This window comes from Colius striatus, chromosome 4, assembly GCF_028858725.1.
Source record: "Colius striatus isolate bColStr4 chromosome 4, bColStr4.1.hap1, whole genome shotgun sequence".
Taxonomy (NCBI): Eukaryota; Metazoa; Chordata; class Aves; order Coliiformes; family Coliidae; genus Colius; species Colius striatus.
Window position 1 is genome coordinate 71,333,599 of NC_084762.1, and position 20,906 is coordinate 71,354,504.

The 20,906-nt window shown below is 42.6% G+C and overlaps 1 protein-coding gene and 1 pseudogene across 1 annotated transcript; both read right to left on the reverse strand.

The window, feature by feature from the left end:
* Nucleotides 1–7,926: 7,926 nt before the first annotated feature.
* TMEM64 (transmembrane protein 64) lies at nt 7,927–18,684 on the reverse strand. The gene is made up of 3 exons (XM_010210774.2): nt 17,720–18,684; nt 12,029–12,184; nt 7,927–8,158 (listed from the first exon to the last, which is right to left on the reverse strand). The coding sequence occupies exons 1-3, from the start codon at nt 18,482–18,484 to the stop codon at nt 7,964–7,966; spliced, it is 1,116 nt and encodes a 371-aa protein (XP_010209076.2). The 5' UTR covers nt 18,485–18,684; the 3' UTR covers nt 7,927–7,963.
* On the reverse strand, nt 18,582–19,215 carry LOC133625373 (spidroin-2-like; annotated as a pseudogene).
* Nucleotides 19,216–20,906: the final 1,691 nt, after the last annotated feature.

Genomic DNA, 20,906 nt, shown 5'->3' on the forward strand with positions numbered 1-20,906 from the left:
GCTCCCAGCTCCCATTCAACTGCTGTCTTTCACTACCCAATGAGCAGCTGAGGGAAGGCAGAGCCTCCTCAGAGATGCTCAGTGACAGGAATGGAGGCAATGAGCACAAACTGCAACACTAGAAATTCTGAGCATGAAAAAAAATTCTTCCACTGTGAAAATGGTCAAAGACTGCACCAGGTCTCCAAGGCTTGTGGATTCTCCACACTTGAAGATATTCAACCCTCAACTAGACATAGCTCTCAGGCAAACTGATCTAATTGGACATGGTCTGAGCAAGGGCTGGACTAGATAGCAACCCTTGCAATCTTCATTACTATATAATGCTACGACCTGGAGACAAATTGCTTTTCAGCAGCATCAGCTGATCAATATGCTGTCACTTGCTTGAGTCAGAAGTTCACAACTTGGATATAATGATGCTCAAATATTAGGTGAAATAGTTGTTTTAGGAGAAAACTCATCTCTTACAAATGCAATCACCCACTACACCTGTACAGGGCTTCAATCAAAGGTACCTGAAACACTATAAATGTTGTTAAAGACAATGATATCCCTTATCAGAAAACACAGGAGCATCTCCCAGATTTCTTTTACTCAAGTTCCAGGCTGGTAAGGCTTGATGAGGAGAGAGACTATTTGCTCAGGTTCATGTCATGTTATTGCAGCTACACATTTGGCCAATTCACAGAGCACAGGAAGAAGATACCAAGTACTTCTGCACTGCATGTAACCCCAAAAACCTGAATCCCCAAGGACTTCTCACCAAGAGAATACAATCCCCATGATACAAATCTATCCATGCTTCACTACATGGCTACCTTTCCTTTACAGTTTATCAGAGAGGATATAATGAAGGAAAGTAGATTTGTACCAACATACCTGCCATTTATAAAAGGAAATTTCTGGATTGCCTGGGGATTAATATTCCACAATTTTTATGAGTCTGCATTTTCTGCATTGTTAACACATTCTTCTGTGACTCCCTCTCCTTCTTCTACTCAGGTTTTAACAAGTGAAAAAGATTAAAAAAAAAAATTAAGCCATTCTCTAAGGAATGACTCACTGAAAAGGAGAGAATAACCTCGTCTAATTATAGCTGCCAGGATTTTTACCTCCTGGTAAGTATATATTAATGTCCTTGCCCTAATTGCAAGTTTTCCCCTCCTCTTCTAATATTTCAATTCCAGTCTTGCAGTGCTTCTTTATGGAAACATTTTTAAAACTCATTACCACAAGGTTCATTTCCCCAGTGCAAATGCCAGGGGCTCTGGGGTGTCCAGGGTTCTTTCACCTGACCCTGCCATTTTACCACCTCAAAGCTTATTTGAAAGAACATTACTGTATCCAACTTAATCTAAGGAAGCATCATTTGAAAGGAGAGAAAATATATTTTATTAGATTGGCTGATGCAGCTGGGAAAAAGACAGATTCCTCAGGAAGCAGACAACCAGAGCAAAAGACCTGTTTGATGCTGGATGAGCACACACACATAGCAACGTTGTCTGACTGCAAATTAAGCGATAATCATACAACACCTGGTACATCAGTGTGGGGGAAGTGGGGGTAGGGGGTAAAGGAATGTTATAGCCAATGAAATACAATTCAACTCCCTGCACCATAAAAACCAAATAACTGTACTCTGGCCAGAACCCATGACACATGCTACAACCAGTGCAACCTTCCCACAAAATGCAACAGAGACCATAAAAAACGCTTGTAAAGTACCAATTCACGTGATGCTGGAGCTGCACACACACATATGGGTATTGCTCCCACAACTGTGAAACCCTAAAATTCATGCAACATTAAGGTGACTCGAAGTCAGTGATTTGATAAGTGTAAGCTGCAAGGAAATCTCTTCACAGCTACCACAGTACTGCAAGCACTCTGGCAAGCTCAGAGGCTTGAGAACTGGAGAACTTCATTTCATGCAGGGGTTGCTGAGCATGGAAGAGATTACAACAGCTGGTTGAACACAAAACATTATCTTGTACCTCAGTTTACATCTGCAGGAGATTATACCGGCTATTCATTTACTGATATGAATTTTACCAGTCCCAAAGGCTTCTTGGGTAGTGTTGGGTTTTGGGTTTTTTTTTCTTAGTTTTGGTTTTTAGAGGTGTTTTTTTTTTAGAGCATAGGTAAAGGAAGTTACTCAGAAAATGGTCCGAGAATGAAAGACACAGAGCAATCTCCAGCTTCAACTCAGCAACCTCTGTGTCCCCAGCTGGTGGAGAAACTAATGGTAAGCTCACAGCTCTTCCTCACCCATCCACTACCAGAGCTAGGCAAAGCAGAGCAAGACCAAAAGGAAAGCTTCCAGGCAGGCTACTCATCTGACATATAGTTCTGCTGCATATGGTATCAAAAGGGCAGCAATATATGTTCCTTTTCTGATGAGAGCTATCCACTGTTCCTGGTTTGGACTTTGCTAGTCCAGCTTACAAGAGCAGGCCTTGGAGGCAGAGGTTTTCGATAGCCCTTCAAAAGCTGAGACACTTACTTAGTCTAGCTGTTTCTGCGATACTATTTCCCATAGCCATCAAAGACATCTGAAACAATCATAATAAGTCAAGGTTCAAAAGAATTTGCAGTAACTTCATACTGCTGCCATTTCAGCATTATTTGCTTCCAGCAGTGCTACTATCACCCCTCCCCATTGCCAAAAATTCAGAATAAAACCCACTCTTCTATCATCTGGGTGCTTCACCACGTACTGAAGTAAATTGTTACTCCCTCACAAAAATCAGAATCAGAGAATTCATTAGTCTATTCTCTTACCACCTACTACTTCTCACATTAAATCGAGTATTTGCAATCCTAAGCAAACAAGTTTCCAAGGTAGAGTGAAAATTTGCTGTTAGAATAGTCCATCACAGGCCTTTCCTTCCTTCCTCCCACCCACTCACCCACCCACAATCTTTAAGGGAAACAGTTACAGCTCTCAGGAAAGAGGGAAATACCTCATACTCAGTAAACTGAATATTGTTCATGCATGTTGCCCCTACAGGAGGTCCTTCTTAGGCTAGGTGCAAATGCACTAACGCTACTTGGTACATACATACTTGCACCCTGGCTGATCTCACCCTGTTACTGGTACAAATTGAACCATTCTAATTAGAGAAACATCAAAGAAATTTGTCAAAAGACTATTTCTGAAGTTAAGAGGTCTTAAACGCGAAGCACATTAGAACTCTTGGGGCAAGAAAACACTGACCTACCTCTAGAAGAGGCCACTCAGCTGCCTTGCCATGGAAAGAAGTGGAGGCTGTCAGGGGATTTGACAAAAAAATGAGGCACTTTTATATATTCACAGTTCTGTCAATATTAAAGTTAATTTAAACTCCCCAAACTGTGTCTGCTGTACTCAGCTCAAAGGCTGTGGACGTGGTCTTCCTGGATTTTAGTAAGGCCTTTGGCACAGTCTCCCACAGCATCCTCCTGGAGAAACTGGCTGCCCATGGCTTGAATGGACCTACTCTGTGATGGGTGAAAAACTGTCTGGGTGGCCAGGCCCAGAGAGTGGTGGTGAATGGAGTTAACTCCAATTGGCAGACAGTCATTAGTGGTGTTCCCCAAGGCTCACTGCTGGGGCCTGTTCTGTTTAACATCTTTATCAATGATCTGGATGAAGGTATGAAATGCATCCTCAGTAAATTTGCTGGTGACACCAAGTTGTGCAGGAGTGTTGACATGCTTGAGGGCAGGAAGGTTCTGGAGAGGCTGGAGCAATGGGTTTGTCCCAAAACAATCCCAGGCAGATACAGGCTCAATGCAGAGTGGTTGTAAAGCTGCCCAAAGGATAAGGACTTGGGGGTGTTAACCAACATCTGGCTGAACATGAGCCAGCAGTGTGCTCAGATGGCTAAGAAGGCAAATGGCACCCTGTATTAGAAATATTGGGATCAGCATGCCCAGGGAAGTGATTGTCCTCCTGTACTCAGCACCCGTGAGGCTGTATCTCAAATACTGTGTTCAGAACAAATCCTTCTGCTACCTTGCTTATCACCTTTTTTTCCTAAAATGAAAGATAGAAAACCCACTGTACAATAAACCTATTCTGCTATTTTTTTTCACAATGTATGTAAAGTCCTAAATAATCAGAAAGGAAGTGAGAGGACTTTGCACACTCATGACAGTGAATCTTGCCCAGCAAATTTTCCAAAAGAACTGAGTATCTAGATCCAGACAACTACATAACAGTCACTTGACTAGCTAGGAGGACTTAACTTACATTAATAAGCACAAGACTACATGAAAATCTGGTTTTATCACTATGCCAAAATAATCTACTGAAGGAAGAAAGAGACAGGATTGAAAGTGCAGACTGTTATTTCTTGCTACTTACCACTAATAAATTAAAAATCAGTACAGGAGGGCTGTGCAATACAAATAACTAATGTCCACGAAGAGAAGATGTGTCAGATCCATTGCTCCTGTGCTGCCAGGCATATCAGTAATTCTGCAGGACTGGAGAAGACAGAGATGAGCTGCTTTTGTCAGTAGAGGCAGGATTTGCATCAGCTTCCCCTCTGCACTCTATTTCCTATTCCTTCATACCCAAACTATCATCCTCTTATGTAGACAGGACTGATGTCAACTCTGAATTTATTATCATGGAGAAGCCTGCCACTCAAGCTATTTGCTTCTGCCATTAAGATGACCACAGAGTGAATGGGAACACATTTACTGTACTTCATCTCAAGCATCACATCCTAGATTATTTGCAAGGCCCCCGATGACTCCAGTAATCTTGGGTCAGTCAAAATCCAACTCATACCAGACCCAGGTAGAAAGCTGAAAATGAAGGCAAAGGTCCTGCTACATGACAACAGCCACACATCACGTACAAGCAGTTTTCCCACTTTTCCAACCCAACCTCAGCAATGCCTGTTGTTGTTTGAGTGCAAAAATCAGTATGAAAATGGCATATAAAGCTCTTGGACAAAAAAGGGGTTTCCTCCCAGCTGTTTAGTATAAAATTAAACTTTGACAAACTTAGTATGCAGCTGCACTTACCATGAGGACGAGGAAAGAAAACTGGAGCCATGCAGCCGGGTAAGATTCCTTCTTCTATATGACCTGCGATTTCGCTATGTTTCATATACAAAATGCAGAAATGTCACCATCGTGGCAACTCAAAAAGTATTCATAAAGATGACTTGCCACATATTATTTAAACTGGATTCATATTCTTTTATTCTTTAATTGCACTAGGTAGGAAGACTATCTAAAAAAAAAATGAAAAGGCAGGACATGACATTTACTACTTACATTCAAAATTCTCAATCTTTCAGTTCAGGAGCACATTCCTCACACGCCCGTCTATATTTATTCTTCTATCAGCCACAAATATCTAACCCTCAAAGTATTTAACAGAATGCAGTATGCATTTAGTTTTAATGAAAACAAGAATAAAAACCAAGTGTCTTTCCCTTATCAGTAACTGCCCACCCATGGAATTCATCCTTAAACCCTAACTTGTTACTCCTTTAAAGCAGAAAATTGTAGTATGCCCATGATGACAGTCCACTGCACCTTCTTTCCAACTACTTCATAGCAACCTAAACACTTCATACATATTCCTTTAAAGAAATTTGAGTGATTTTATTGTATAAAATTATGATTGGCATGGTACAGAAAAGTTCCTTTTAATGCACATTTCCCATTAACTTGTACACAAATATTACAAGTATCAAGCAAAATGCAAAAGTCTTAAGAACTAATTCCATACTACAAAAGTGTTCACATAGTGAAGTTACTCTGGTTACAAAATGTCATGGAAATAAAAGCACTTCAAAATACATATTTGGGAAATGCTCTTGAATAATCAACACAACCTCAAGTTAGTTAAAAAAAAAAATGCAAAGAAAGAGATACCCTTGTTAAAACACTGTTGTTGATTTGGCAAGATGGAGCAAAGTTCAGATCAGTTCATTTCTTTAAGGATTTTTCAAGAAACAAAAAAAAATTAAAAACCTTTAGTTAAGAAAGGGCTCAATTATACTATGATGACAAATAACGTCATCAACAATTTATCTGGCTCTCTTGTTTTCACACAGGAGCTGTCAGAGGCAGAGATGTGTAAATGAACGCTTCCAGGTATATACAGATTGCCTTTTCAAAAACAAACCAATCAACCAAAAAAAAAACCAAATCAAACTCCGAAACAACAAAACAGAGGCAATCTGAACTTTGTTTCACTTAACTAGTTTGGTTTCTTAGGCCACAAGGCCCAAGAACAGCAGTCAGCAAAGGATACATAAGTAAAGAAGAAAACTGAACTTCCACTACTAAGGAATGCGTGGGTGTCAAGCTATGGGAGTAGCGTACATCCTCTCAGTAAGGCTGTCAGAGGCTATTTAATCCTCATTTCCCAACAATCTCCAAGACCTGCTATTCTCAACAAGACAAAAATGTTTGGATCCTACAAACAGCCTTACAAAAAGGAGGCACAGTCACATTGTTAGAAAACAACACAAAACCTTGAAGACTGAAAGCATCCTTAAAAACTTACACAAAATAACTACAAAATAAGCAATACGTTACGTTACTTTTGTATCAGATGATGTGCGTGCGTTTGAGCAATCGAACACTGGTATGTATATCTACATGAAACTCACACATACAGGACATCATGTTCAGGCATTATTTTTGTTTTCCTTTCACACTTACGCACAAGTCACTATCGAGTTTTCCAGTCTATTCAAATGCAGTGAAAAACAGTCCCCAGCAGGCGTAAAAGGAGCATTATCCAATACAGTGTTGTCTTGTGAAAACAGAGTCAGAATTCCTGAGTCTCACAGACATTACTTTCCTCCTCCATTATCGGATTATTTAGTTTTCCAACAACAACCTCTAGTTTCCATTTCTTCAGGCTGATGAAATTTCTAATAGATTGCATCTTTTAAAAAATGTAAAACTTTTAGAAAAGAACCATGCCAACCAAAGTGATTCTTTAAAGCTTTTTAAAGGGAGAGGGGATTCACTTACAAAATAAAGGCCACCTTCATGTAAAATTAGCACTGCCAGTATCCCATTGTTCTGTTTAAAGGAGAGATTTAGCTCCCTGTTCTGGAAGCCTTATGACGTACAGCCACGAGTTGAAAAACTCCATCCTTTTAACAATTAGAAATACTATAAATAGGACTAGCATGGAACAGCCCTTTGTTACAATCACCAAGGTGGCAAAACCAATGCAACAGCTAGGTCACGAAGTCTCCTTCAAATAGTCACTGCAATCTATTACAATTTCTGTATTTTCCCTTTTACTTTGCATATTACACAGTGTAACTTAAAATGTTATTTAAGAGCACTTCAGTCCCACAATGTAGGATTTAAGCTTGTGTGAATACATATGCATGACTCTGCAACATTTTTAATGACTTACAAAAATACATTCAACCAAAACTTCATATAGGGTTCTCTTTGTTGTTTTTTTAAGTCAAAAATGAAGGAAAAGCCAAATGGTCCCACCCTCAGCTAAATAATATACTCCAAGTTCTGGAAGCAACTCCAAAGCAAAAGCACATTCAAGAATAACATACATTGAATTGCATACTTCCTCATTCGTCTTTATCAGTAATATAATTATTCAGCCTTATAAATAATGCTAAGCAGAAAAATATTTACCTCTGTGCTACTTTTCTCAGTCTATAGAAGCATTTCCCAGTTTATAGGAGCAAAGGAAAAAAACTAAAGTGCAGACTACAGGCCATGACAGGCATAATAAATGACCAAAGGTGCAGCAAAATTTGCATTTACATCTTAAGTTACTTTGCCATCTTCCTCTTCTTGCTAGAAGTCATCCCATAAGCAAATGAAGAGCTGGTCAGTTGGTTTGTGCCACAGTACAACCTGTAACCACCTGTAATTTTTTCTGAAAACTAGTTGAATTGTCCATAGATATTTCTAGGCAATAGCTTAGGTTCATAAAACCTTACTTTATTAATACTTGAAATCACACAATATTGACACCTCCTCCAGAGAAGGCTACTGCCCTTTTGCTGCAGTACGTGCTGGAACCACTGATGCTCGGCTGACTGTCCTTAACAAGAGATGTCTTCATTTCCATCTCACACGCTACAATAGCTGCGTTCAGTTCCACTTGAGCACGGTGAACGACATAAAACATGAGTCCTATGCTTATGACAATCTGCAAACAGACCAAAAAAAGCACTGTAGGCTACATAAACTGTAAGCATGAATACAAAGCGACTGTTCTGAACAAAGCAAGAAGTTGTTGACACTAAGACTGATGGAGGCATCTGTTGACTCAATGCTTCACAGGCAAGACATCAACAAGGGAGATGAACTTAACCAATCAGTGGCTCTCAGCCTACATATACTAAGAACATAACCAGCGTGTCAGAACACAGGCATTACACAGAACTTAGATATTAATACGAATTTGAAAGGTATTTTCTTTCTTTCCATTGACATTCACATATTTGTTAGAAAACAATCCCCTCACTTTCTCTCTTGGCAAAAATGTTACCACGAAGCTATGTCACATGTTTCTGCAAATTAAGAGGGCTGTTTCACATGCACCAAATAAATAATAGTTTGGACTGTGCCAGGCATCTGCAACTTGCAAAACAGCAGAGACAGGAATGATGCAGTGTAAAGGAAATAAAACTCCTTGTCCTTGCCCCTCTGGTGTGGAAGATAGAGAGCAGCAGTGTCACTGTGCTTCTCTAATGTCAGAACTAACCATGACAGAATCAGTGTTTCTGAGAAATTTCACCTGTATCAAAGAGCTTGGTGTTTGGAGGATGGCTGAGAGAGGAAAGAAGTGTGGGTTTTTTTGTTTGCTTGTTTGTTTTAAGGAGGAACTACTGTCCAAAATTAGGTTCTAAATGCAATCTAAATTGCATTACTAAGAAATTTTTAACTTTCACCACAAAAATTACCAGGAATAAATCTGTACAATTTTGCTTAGAAATTACTCATTCAATGACACCAGCATACACAGCACTCCGCAGAGGCAGCCTTCAGTTTCAGTAAAACATCAGTTAACATTTTCAGCTGACATCCTCCTTAAAAAGAAGTAAAATCTTCAAATTAAAAAAAAAACCAAACTCAAGCTGTCTTATAGCAACAGTCCTTTTGAAAGAAGTATATTCTTGTGCTTTTTTTTAAAGACTATTTTATGAAACTGGCTAGAATCTACAAGTTCCTTTCAAAAAAACCCAAAAGGTTATACTGTTTACAACAGAGTCCAAAATCTGAACTTCATTATTAGTTGGTAGGGCTATGTTTTCATATCAATTAGATAGTCATAGTAAGATGATTGATGAGTATGGTCATAGAATAATTGTGGTTGGAAGGCATCCTCAGCAGTGTCCAGCCCAATCTGCTGCTCAGAGCACAGCTGGCTGAAAGATCAGACTGGCTTGCTCAGAACTTGTGTGCAGTAAGATCCTCAAAACTTTTGAGGATGAGGATTTCACCACCTCTCTGGGCAACCTGCTGCACTGTTATCCATGTGGTAAAAAAAATTTTCCTCATGAATACATGCTGTCCATTTCAAAAACTGGCAATGTAAGAGTAAAAAAGATACTACAGACACCAAGTTCTGAATATACAGGAAAAATCCTCTTTTAAAAGCTTACCCACATATTTAAATATTAAAAAAATACATACACACAGATAACAATGAAACGTGAAGGACTGTTAGAGCTATTTACTAAACTAAAGTCCAATCAAAGCCCAGCTAGGGAAAGAGCCTGAGAGCAAGCAGGAGAACATAAGTAACTCCTCCACTAACAGGCTCCCCCTCACTTGGAGACTGCTCTTAAAAAGGTGACAACTCCTATTTAAACAGTCAGCCTCTCTACTAGCCCTCACCTGAGTGACAGTTATACTACAATCTATAAAGTATACAAAGAGGGTCAACATCATACAAAAAACTCCAGAACATTAATGGAAGAAAAAAAGGGGAGAGACAGTTGGATGCTGCACTTAGGGAAACAGTGTAGTGGTTGATAGGGCTGAAACAAAGGCTGGACTCAATGATCTTAGAGGCCTCTTGCAGTTGAAACAATTCTGACTCTATGACTCTAAATAACATTTCACAACTAAAATGAAAGCTGAGCAAGTAACCATTTATTTCTCCTTTGGTCTATCAAGGTTATTTATCCCACATCTATGAATGTGTTTAATACTCATAAGCCTGTTCTATGAAGTCTATAAATTATATATTCTTTTCAAGAACATGTTTTTTGGGGGGTGAGGGAGGAGGGTGTGTTTAAAATGGTCCTAGATGTAGTTTTGTATCTTAGTATCGTTAAATATCACGTTTATGTATGACTGTAAAAACTGAGGAAGACAAATGACTGCAGTAGCAACTAAAAATCTGCAAACCATGGTAACTGCTGGTCGAACATAGCCTGAAGTATTGATGCTGTCAGAGAAAGACTTAAAGCATAGTCTGTTTCTGAAATACTCATAATCTTTGTGCTAGTCATGGTCTCAGAATTAAGGCTTATCCCCAAGATTTACGACAGATTATTTCATCAGCTAAGCTCATGTAAAGGTGCTATAATATTTCTCCCAAGTTTACTCACTGAAAAGTTAGTATATTCTGATTTAGGCATTAGCAAAATGGTATTTCTACAGCACTCTTCATCCTAAACACCTAGGGAACATGGGGAATGTTCAATGCTAACAGTGAACACCACATAGGTGCTGGGTCTAAGCACACTAACTCATAGCTGGTGGCACGTGGGCTTTTGTACAGGAGAGGCTTGACAAGTCAATCACACCACAGAGGGCAAGAGAAGAAAACTTGACAAAACTGTGGCTGAAGGAGAACAAAGAGAATAACTAGCAAGTTCTGCTTTGTGTCATGAAAAGCAGGCAAAAATCAAAAAGAAAACACTACACTGGAAACCCATTTCTCTGGGTATCTAGCAGTCAACAAGCCACACAATCTACGGAAAATATTAGTAACAGCTATAAATTAAACGCTTTTGGAAACTTTTCCCTTTTTAATACCACATATCTTATACTTCCTTGGTCTGTAAGAGGTTGGCTCCCTGTGGCTAGGGAGCTGTTATGTCAACCGAGAGCATCTCATTATCTGAGATATGCATCCCCTCCAAACTTCCTGCAGCCACCCCTTCACACTGGAGGCTGGGCAAACTGAAAGAGAAACCAGCAATGCTGAATCTCTCTACACCTCATGCACACTATTATGGGCATGCAGTTTCCAAAGTGAAGATTCAATGACTTGAAGAGACAAAGCTACAGGAAGGATACTGGCCTACTGTCCCTAGAAACAAAGTCCTGTCTTGAATCCTACTGCTACAACAGGTGAGCAAGAAAGTAGGGGGATAAAGAAATAAACTCAAACACACTAAGATGACATTTTCCAAGAGTTACTGCTTACCCAAGCAGTCAAAAAGACTCACATTAGCACTACCAAGATCTATGACAGTGTAGTGGGTCTGGGATGGTAGTGATTTTCCACAGCAGCTCCTGCAGTGCTGTGCTTACTGTTGATATCAATATTATGACTACCGCTTGCACAACATCAGGGCTGTCCCTCCAGCATTCCTTCCCCCACCTTCACCAATAGCTGTGAGTGGGCATGATCTTGGGAGGGACTATGGCCAGGACAGCTGACCCAGGCTGACCAAGGAGATATTCCATAACCATATGACGTCAGCTCAGTAATATAAACTGGGGGAGAGGAGCAGGAAGGGGAGGCGAGATTCATTTCTGGCCTTCCCAAAGCAACCGCTACGCGTACTGAAGCCCTGCTTCTCGGGAGGTGGCCGGACATCGCTGCTGATGGGAAGTAGAGAGTAACAGCTTTATCTGCTTCTGCTTTGCTTCCCGCGTGCGCGGCTTTGCTGCTTATTTATTAAACTGCTTTTATCTCAACCCACGAGACTCCCATCTTATTTTCTCCCCTTCCCTGGCTTGCTGAGGAGGTGGGGGATAAAGCGGTGTGGTGGGCACCTGGCATCCAGCCAGGCTCAAACTACCACAGACAGCAATCACAATCACTTTCTCTTACCTGTAAACTGAATACAAAATAGCCACTAACACTTTGTTTTGCAATCACATCCTCCATCGTGCGCAACGTTGTGCCCAAGTACGAGTTCAGGAGCTGAGTAGGCAGCAGCCCAACGGAAGAAGCCATCAAGTAGTTGGGTAGTGACAAATCTGTAATCTGAATAAAAGAAAGAGTAAGAAGCTGAGCACAGCTCCAACACAAATCTAGGACCATAATAACCAGACTGATGCTCCCATGAGCATTCATGCAAAAAAATGAAATAACTTCTTACATTCCTTCACTGAAACTTTCCACTGTATGTGAATCTAACATAATACAATAAAACAGTATGTGGCTAGTTTTTATCTGGCCTTTTAAAATTTATTAGGTTTTATTTCATTTCATCTTACACTACACAACATCTCTGTGCAAAAGCCATTAACTAAGGATGTAATTACACTGTTCACTGAAGACGTTTATTTCTGCATGGTGAACGGAGACCTACAATTTATGAGAATTTGCTCAGGGAAGAAATTACTTTATCAAATGTGAAGGTCTACAGCAAAGATCTATTGGCTTTGCTTTTTATAGGTATGGCAACTAATAAAAGAGGTAACTTTTCAAAATGTCATTGTATTGAAGATGATTTAGGTAATCAGAATGGCAGATGCAATTTGTCTCTGCAAGGGAAGTTATATACTCATTAAGATACATATGTGATCTCTAGCAGTGCTATCTATCTATCAGTGACATACATGGGTATCATAAAGATTCTCTACCAAAGATATTTTATATAATACTTTAATTAGTGAACAAAACAATACACACGGCTATAGCTTTTGTTACTTTCTCTGGAAAAAAAATAACCACACCCAAAAACTAACAATACTTCAAGATACTTTCCTCTCTTTCCTGTGAAATTTCTTTTCTGAGTCAGTATGTGGTTAGTTTACATGGGAACAAAGTACACAGTACTAGCTAAATTAGTATCAGCAGCCATTGGGAAAAAATAAATGCAAGAGCCAGGAGGAAAAAAGATATTTATGTAAGAAAAATTGAAAAAGGAGGAAACCATAGGTTAAAAATGAGCATGAAAAGGGAAATTTTAAAACAAGCAGTCTAAGAAATTTTGCAGACAATTCAGTTGATCACAGTAATAAAACAAGTTCTAATTAAGAACAGCCCTGAATGCTGAGAGCCTACATTAGGAAATTATTGACCTTGACAGTTTTGTATAATGTAGAATACGAGAGAATAGAAGCAAAGTTACTTATTTCATCATGCTATTCTTAAAATAAACTTTGGTTACTATGAAAGTCACAGTGCTGGCTTCTCAGAGCTCTAAGCACCATCAGTGGAAAGTTTTTAGGAGGAAGGGCAGGCAATGGAGGAGGAGAATGCAATGAAGCATAAAGATCAAGAATAATTCAATGCAACATGATCCAATAAGCCAATCCAAACTTCACACTGCAAATTCCACTTCCCGCAGACTGAGATATATAGGAGCAACTCAAATAATACATTTCCTTCTCTATATCAGACTGATTTAGATCTGCAATGGAAAAGCACTACAACATTAAGTCAGAACTTCATATTTGAGAAATGCTTTGAATAAAAACTTACTGCTTTTTATTTTAAACGTTATAGGAATCTGGGCCACATAATAAGAATTCTCAACTTCCCAAATTGCCAAGGGAATGAAGGAACTGCTATTAGAAATCTCTGAAATACTAATGTAGTGGTAACATTTGCTAAGTAGGATACTGTCATTAAATCTGATTTTGCTAGGAAACTTCCCAAAAATTGTTTTAACACTCCCAGGCACCTCTTTCATTTCTTTATACCTATTTAGGACACTTTGGTTACGGAACCACACCTGCACCTGTCCTAAAGAAACTGGACCCCCTGGGACATGGGATAGACCATTTCAAAACAAAGAGGAGGCTGCCAATAGACACTCTGGACTGAGACTTGTGCTTCCCACTAAAATGAATGCCAAGGAGAGGAGGTAAAAAAAAAATAAAATGCAAGTGCCCTTTTACCTCCTGGTTTGCGGAGTTTAGACCTACAGTGGTATCCCTTCTGCCAGAAGGCATACGAAGGGGATAGATGGCATCCCTACCTAAGAAACCTGAGACATTCTTAATAAAACTTACAGCTTTCCATGTCCTTTTGGTAGCTCAAGCTACCGAAAAATAACAGTGCAATCCCAAAGCAAACATGGATGCAATTGTTCCAGGTCATGCCGATGTACTAAAACTAAATCAAGAACTACCTAACCACTCTGGTAAACAAAGATTGTTAGCCAGAAATACTCCCACTAAGCCTTGGAAGGCTTTGCTGGTAAAACTTTTGTGCATTTCTTGCAGCTGACACTTTTGGTTCAGTCTTGTCAAAGAATAAACACTTGTGTCAGGACTTTGTTGGGGGCTCATATGCCCTTGCAGATTGCAGATTTCTCTTCCCCCAACTTAGGAAATCCCATGTTTCAGATCAGGCAGGCTTAAGCAACTCAGCACAAAAGACAATTCTGATGCTTTTTACTTTCATCAAGAAAAAAAAAAAACTAAAAACAAAACAAACAAAACCCAGAACAGGTAAAAGAATAAAACTCAAACCAAAAAATAGCTAGCAACTTTCCAACAAGTAAAGCAAGTAACCTGCAAGTTCCTGCAAAGCAGGTACTATTTCTTGAACTTGGATTTCACTGTGAGCATTTCTCAAACCAGAGAAGCACATTTGGACACATTATTTCTTCCACACAATACTCCCCTCCAAGGAGAATGAAGAAATATGAATTCTGACCTCAGCTACATCTAGCACTACAAATAATGTTTGTGCAAATCTAGCTCCAGGGACTCAGAAGAGGGAAGGAGGTGATAACCTGCATATCAGGCCTCCTCACAGACCTGCCTTCAAAACACTCAGAATTGCCACAGGGAGAGGGTAAACAATTCAGTAAGAACTATCAGATCACCTTGTGCACCCCAGGCCACCCTGGCATCATGGGAGCGACAAGTAAGTAAAACCCACTTAAAGAGAAATGCAAACATGCTTTCAGTTAAGAAGTCTAGGTCTTCCAGAAAGGCAAGTAAATGTATTATCCCAGTGCTCCTACTATCAGTGCTTTCACAAAGAGCAACAGAATGACCTTAAGTAGCAAGATGTTTACGTCTGGCTGGTGAGAAACTACGAGATTCATGTTAATTTTCTTCTTATGCTGTTTCAGATAATGAGATTCCATAAGTTCTTCATTCCTCCAGTACGTTCTCTTGCAATTCAACCTCCCCAAAACCCTCAGCAGATGGCACATACCACTGAACAAGTGCTTGTGAAAACCCACTAATCCAAGCCCTGCAGATGACCCCTTCTCACATCAAGGTTATGCCTTGTCCTGGACCTCATGTGTCACTTCCTCTGTTCCTTCTCATTTAACTATTCTCAGTATCTCCAGTAACTAACCACTTAGAAAACACACACAGATGTGACTGCTGGAAAATAAAAGATGTGTTGGAGGGGGTTTTTTGACATTCATTGTTCTTTCTTCTGCTGTTAAGAGCAATCCTTTTCAAATTAATTGCTCAAGTTGCTAGTACAGAGAATGGATAGATGGTTAGGACACTCCAAATTCCCTTGAATTTTAAACATTGAGTACTCAGTTTTCAAATAAATCAGATTTCAAAGAGATGACAGCTTGGTCGCTGTAGGTAGATCTATACTTAACTTAAACTTAACTCACAGTGAGAAACTGCCTATAATTCCCAAGTTGTATGCAATGCTTTTATTTTTCAATAATCTAATAGTTCGTATTAAATGTTCTTGGTGCTTTGACTATGCTGCAAAGCAATAAATCCACAGTAATAAATGCAACGCAAACAAAATTTAGCAGGCAACATCCAAGTTATTTGGCATACTCATGAATCTGGTTTAATCTAATTTCCTATCTGTTATTTTAACACTGAAACCTTCCACTTGGAAAGAAAATTATTTAGCTTACAGTACTTAGAGAACACAAAATACTGATTTACAGCATCATTTTAATATGGCACTGGCTTGAATACCCTCCTGAACTGTGTTTCAAACAGAACAGTTATGCCAGGAAGGAAATAATTTTAACTCAGTAATTCTATGATTAGTTCTTCAGATCCAATACTGCTCTGCAACATCTTCTGACTACTTCAAGAGACACACAAAAGCTGTGAATAAACAAAGCACAATAGCTATCTCTGAGAGGGTCATCCTACAGCAGAAGCTCCATCTGCTACCCAGGGATCTTGGGCTCTTGGGGAACTCTGCTCTTGACAGCACAGGTCTAAGCTTCCTCAGTCATGCAGGAATATAAGTAAATAAATAAAACAGATCAGGTTCTTGTCATTCATAAAAAGGAAATGGTTAAAGGATCTGCCTAAAAAGAAATTGTAAGTTTCCACAGATTTTGCAGGCAGAGATTGCAGCTCCTGAAGCAAATGCCCCAGCACACACAGCTTTATATACAGCAATTTTAAACATTGGGTGTGGGTGTTAACCCCTAAGAATTCTGTGGAATTAAGTTTTTCTTAAATCTGGTACTCAGTGACCTACTCATTTCAACCAGAAACCCACTCCTTTCAATTCTGTCAAAATCAAGCAAAGTGGTTCAGAAGGGTCCAAGATCAAGACTGATGATGGGGGGGACCTAAAGCATACTGTAAGAAAGTGGCAGACCACTTGTTTATACGTATAAACACTTGTTTATACAGCCTCTTACATTATAGAAAATACCAGTTACTGATAAGTTTAAAATATTTCACAGCTTGGTTGGCTTTGACTTCACCAAGTTAACAGGCACAACTGAGGCATAATGCACAGTCAAAATCAGATCCTTCAAGGGAAGCACTCACAAAGAGCTGAGGGTCTGAAATTTTCATCATCAACATGATGGTATGGAAAAGCAGTACTCTCAATATTGTTCTTCGCTTTCTTCTTTAAGGTCATCAAATAGAACAGTAAAATCCTAAGTTTTAAGCACTTTTTCTTAATGAATGTACCAATCTCCATTTAAAAGTGGAAAGAAAAGTAAGACCAACCCTTTTCTAAACTCAAGTTTAAATTGACTTTCAGTACTACTCTGGCACACCATTCCCTTTTTAGCTTTCAGCCTACATCTTAATGCTCTGCCCAAAACGCACAACCTCACTTGTGTGCATGGACTTAACACTCTTGATGGATTTGCTAGATGTGTGTTACAAACATCAACCAAAGCGAGCAAGAATTTTAATCTGTCCCCTTCTTTCTTTACAATACGGTTATTTATATTCAGTTTGCCAGATGTCCCTCAACTACTTAAAAATACAACTTTTCCTCCCACTTCAAAAACACAAGCAGTTTAAAGTCGTTGAGTTCTTCACAAATTTTGCTACACAGCTCCTTGGTGCTTCTTTCTAACACCACAACACAGCCTCAAAAAGCAGAGCAACACAATGCTACCGAATGAGGCACCTTGAGAACCCATCTGCTGCTCCACTACCAGCACAGGTGAGCCATTATCAGGCACAGACAGAGAAGTTACTTTTACTGTTGTCAAAAGAGAAAGAAACCAAGGCTCCTTCCTGGGAAAGGAGGCAACCTCAACCCGCGGCGCTGGCCGCTACACTGTGAGCCAGCCCTCCAGCCAAAGCCTCTTCCACAGCCATAGCCACTGGACCGTGGCGCTCGGCCCCGGCTAGCACTCACCGCGAAGACGGCGTTCTGTAGCCCAAAGGGGATGGGCGTCAGCCGTGCCAGAGCCACCACTTTGAGGCCACTGCCACCCTCCACGACACGGACGACGGCGCTGAGCGTCTCGCTGCCCTGGATCCTGGCCCGTGCCCAGTGGGCCAATAGCCGCTTGCAGGCTACATGAGCAACAAAGGTGCCAACAAGGACGCCGAACATCATCAGCACTATGCCGAGCACAAAGCCGTAGAGGTAGCCAGCGGCCACGTTGAGCAGGATGTACCCCCAGCCGCAAGGGAAGGACACAACGATGAAGCCCACGGTGAAGAGCAGCACGCTGGCCAGACTGTCCAGGCTCTCGGCCCAGAGCATCAGGTCCCGTAGGTACTGGCGCACCAAGGCCAGTGAGGCAAAGCAGAGGGCCGCCAGGACACACACGCTGAGGCAGCTCTTGCACCAGCAGGTGCCCAGGAGGCAACAAGAGCAGCGCCAGCCCCGCGCCTCGGCCAGCCCGGGCCCGCCGCCGCCCGCCTCGGGCAGCTGGCACAGCAGCAGCTCCGCCGGCGCCAGCCCGCCCTGCTCCGCGTACGGCCCCAGGAGCAGCCCGCCGGCTCCTGCCGCCTCCGCAGGGACGAAGCCGACGGCGTCCCCACCGCCGCCTCCTGCCGCCGTCCCGGCTGCTCGGGACAGCCAGCGGCCCAGGTCCTGCCGGGTCCCCTGCGCCACCGCCTGCTTCACGGCCCGGGCGAGGAGCTGCAGCGCCGCGGCCCCCGCGCCCCACATCCCCCCGCCCCGCCGCCCGGCACTAGCACCGCCGAGCCTCCCAGCCCCGTCGCTCCCCGCCTCCCCACGCAGCCTGCGGGCAGGGGCGGCCGCTCCCTCATCGCCCCGCCATGGCCCGACTGCCGGCGGCGGAGCCCAGCCGAGGGCCGGGCGGGGGCGGGGAAGCGGCAGCGGGGAGGGCGGGGAGGAGGGAGCCGCGCTTCACCGCCGCCGCCGCTGAAGTGCGGGCCCGGCGAGCGGAGGGGCCGCGGCGGCCTCCGCGCTGCCTCCCCGCCTCGGCCGCGCCGCCGGGGCTAACGGCGTTAGACGGCAGCGCTGCGCTCTCCGTCCCGGCTGTGGCTGCGGCGTCCCTGGCGGAGCGCGAGTCCCGGGGGGCGGCAGCGGCGACAGCGGCAGCAACAGCGGCAACGGGGCTCCATCTCCCGTCACGCTCGGCTCCCGCTCCGCTCCGGGAAGCCGCCTTCTCGGAACAGCCGTGCCGATGTGGCAGCTCAGGCGCCGCTCGCAGCGGAGGGGGCGGAGGCTCGGCTTCGGCGGCGGCCGGGCCCTGCAGGCTCGGCGGCAGCGCCCCGCCCCGAAGCACCGCGCCAGCGGGGTGTTACCTCCGCGGGATGCCGCGGCCCGCCCGTCTCGCCCGTGCCCTCACCCCAGGTAGCTGCACGCCGGCGGCCGCCGTGCTCGCGTGTGAGAAGCCGCCGCTCGCCCTCACGCGTAGGGTTTGGAGGGACCATGCTGAAAAGCCGAGTGTTTTCCGGCAAGGGAGCGTGTGGCTAAGGCTGGATGGTTGTTACCCTTGAGCTCCTGTGGTATGTCGGCCAGTCTCCCTCCCGTATGTGAAGGCTTTGTACTGCAAGTGCCGCGGCTTTCTTTTCTCCACAAATGAGGCAAACCTCTCTCAAACAGCAGCCGGGGGTTTGAGCCGAGCGTCGACAACCGCGGCCACCCCGCTCCACAGCAGCTGCTGCATGGAGCTTGCGGCATCGCCGCAGCAGCGCAGCTTGACTCACGCGGCTACTTGGCTCACATGCCTGAAGGAAGGCTCAGACACACTCTGTCGTTTTGAGCTTGAATTTTGAGCCATTGCTAGAAAGAAACAGCCTGAATACGCAACGAGGGCTCCCAACGAGGGATGTTTTCTCAGGAGGCTTGACAGCTTTGTACGTCGCTGCCGCTCTGGTGTTAACTACTGAGAGCAGCCGTATAGTGCAGAAAAGGTTTCGCTTTCTTTACAATGCTTAAACTAAGTACAACGTACTCCGGTGGAGCTATATTCCTCTGCTGGGAAATTTTCAAGCATATCAAAACAAGAATATGTGTGGAAGTTATAAAGATTAAAAGGTGTTTGGAACCTCCCCACTCCCCCTGCCCCAGATCTCAAAATGACAAACGTACCTCGGAGAATGTATTGCAGACATGTTCACTTGCAAAATATGCCATTAGACCTGGGCAATGCAACAAATCAGCCAAAAAACACAACAGATGTCTTTGAGCACCACAGAAAATTAAACAATCCTGGGAAGCTGCAGTTAAATATCTTCAATATAATCTGCTTTCTTGCTGTTAAAGTGTATCTGAATGTGAGCATTTGATTTTGTCTGTGCTCTTCACTTAGAATGCAAACACAGGCAGTTCATACATCCATAACAACAATAGTAATGCAAAAAAGCCCTGCATTAGGGCTTGTGAAGGATGATGGGCATGCTCGTATATTCTGTAAGGCATTTCAGCAAACTGGAGGAGGCTAGAAATTCAGCAGAAAAGAAAGGCAAATATTAATTTCTGGTTTTATACTAAGAGCACATATGTCTTTGATGTGGATTCAGCTTGTGTATATTTTTGTTCAGTGCAGTTGCTTTAATAGAATATACAAAGCCTGAGTGGAAATGTCTGTCAGAGTTACATGCGCTACACTGCCCCTACACTTCTGCATTTCAAGTGCATAACCTTATGCTCAGAGCTGGAATGAATCTCCTGCTGCAGCTCCTAAAAGCTATAGCGTTCTATAGTTATAACCATGGACTGGAAAAGGGACCAAAAAATGGTATGAGGAACATAATGGTGACAGTCCTGACATTTCCCTCTGTAAACCTCTAAGAATATTTTAACTGGTTGGTTGGAGATGCTTCTCCAGTCAATAGGAATAAATAGACTGAAACTTCTTGACCTCACCCGTTACCTGCCCACCCTAAAATAGCTAATCCTGACATTGCACAGATCCTTGGAGCAATAGCACAGGAAGGAAAGACAACATACAGTCAGATGTTGAGTGACACAGAGCGTGGTCATGGAGCAGGAGCTTAAGCATCTTTAGATCAACATCCAAGCAAGGCCACAGGAATTCGGCGTGACTCGGGTGGAGCTGGGAGCCTCGCCCACACACAGAGCGGATACAGCTACAGAGCTGAGAGGCAGCGTCAGCTGG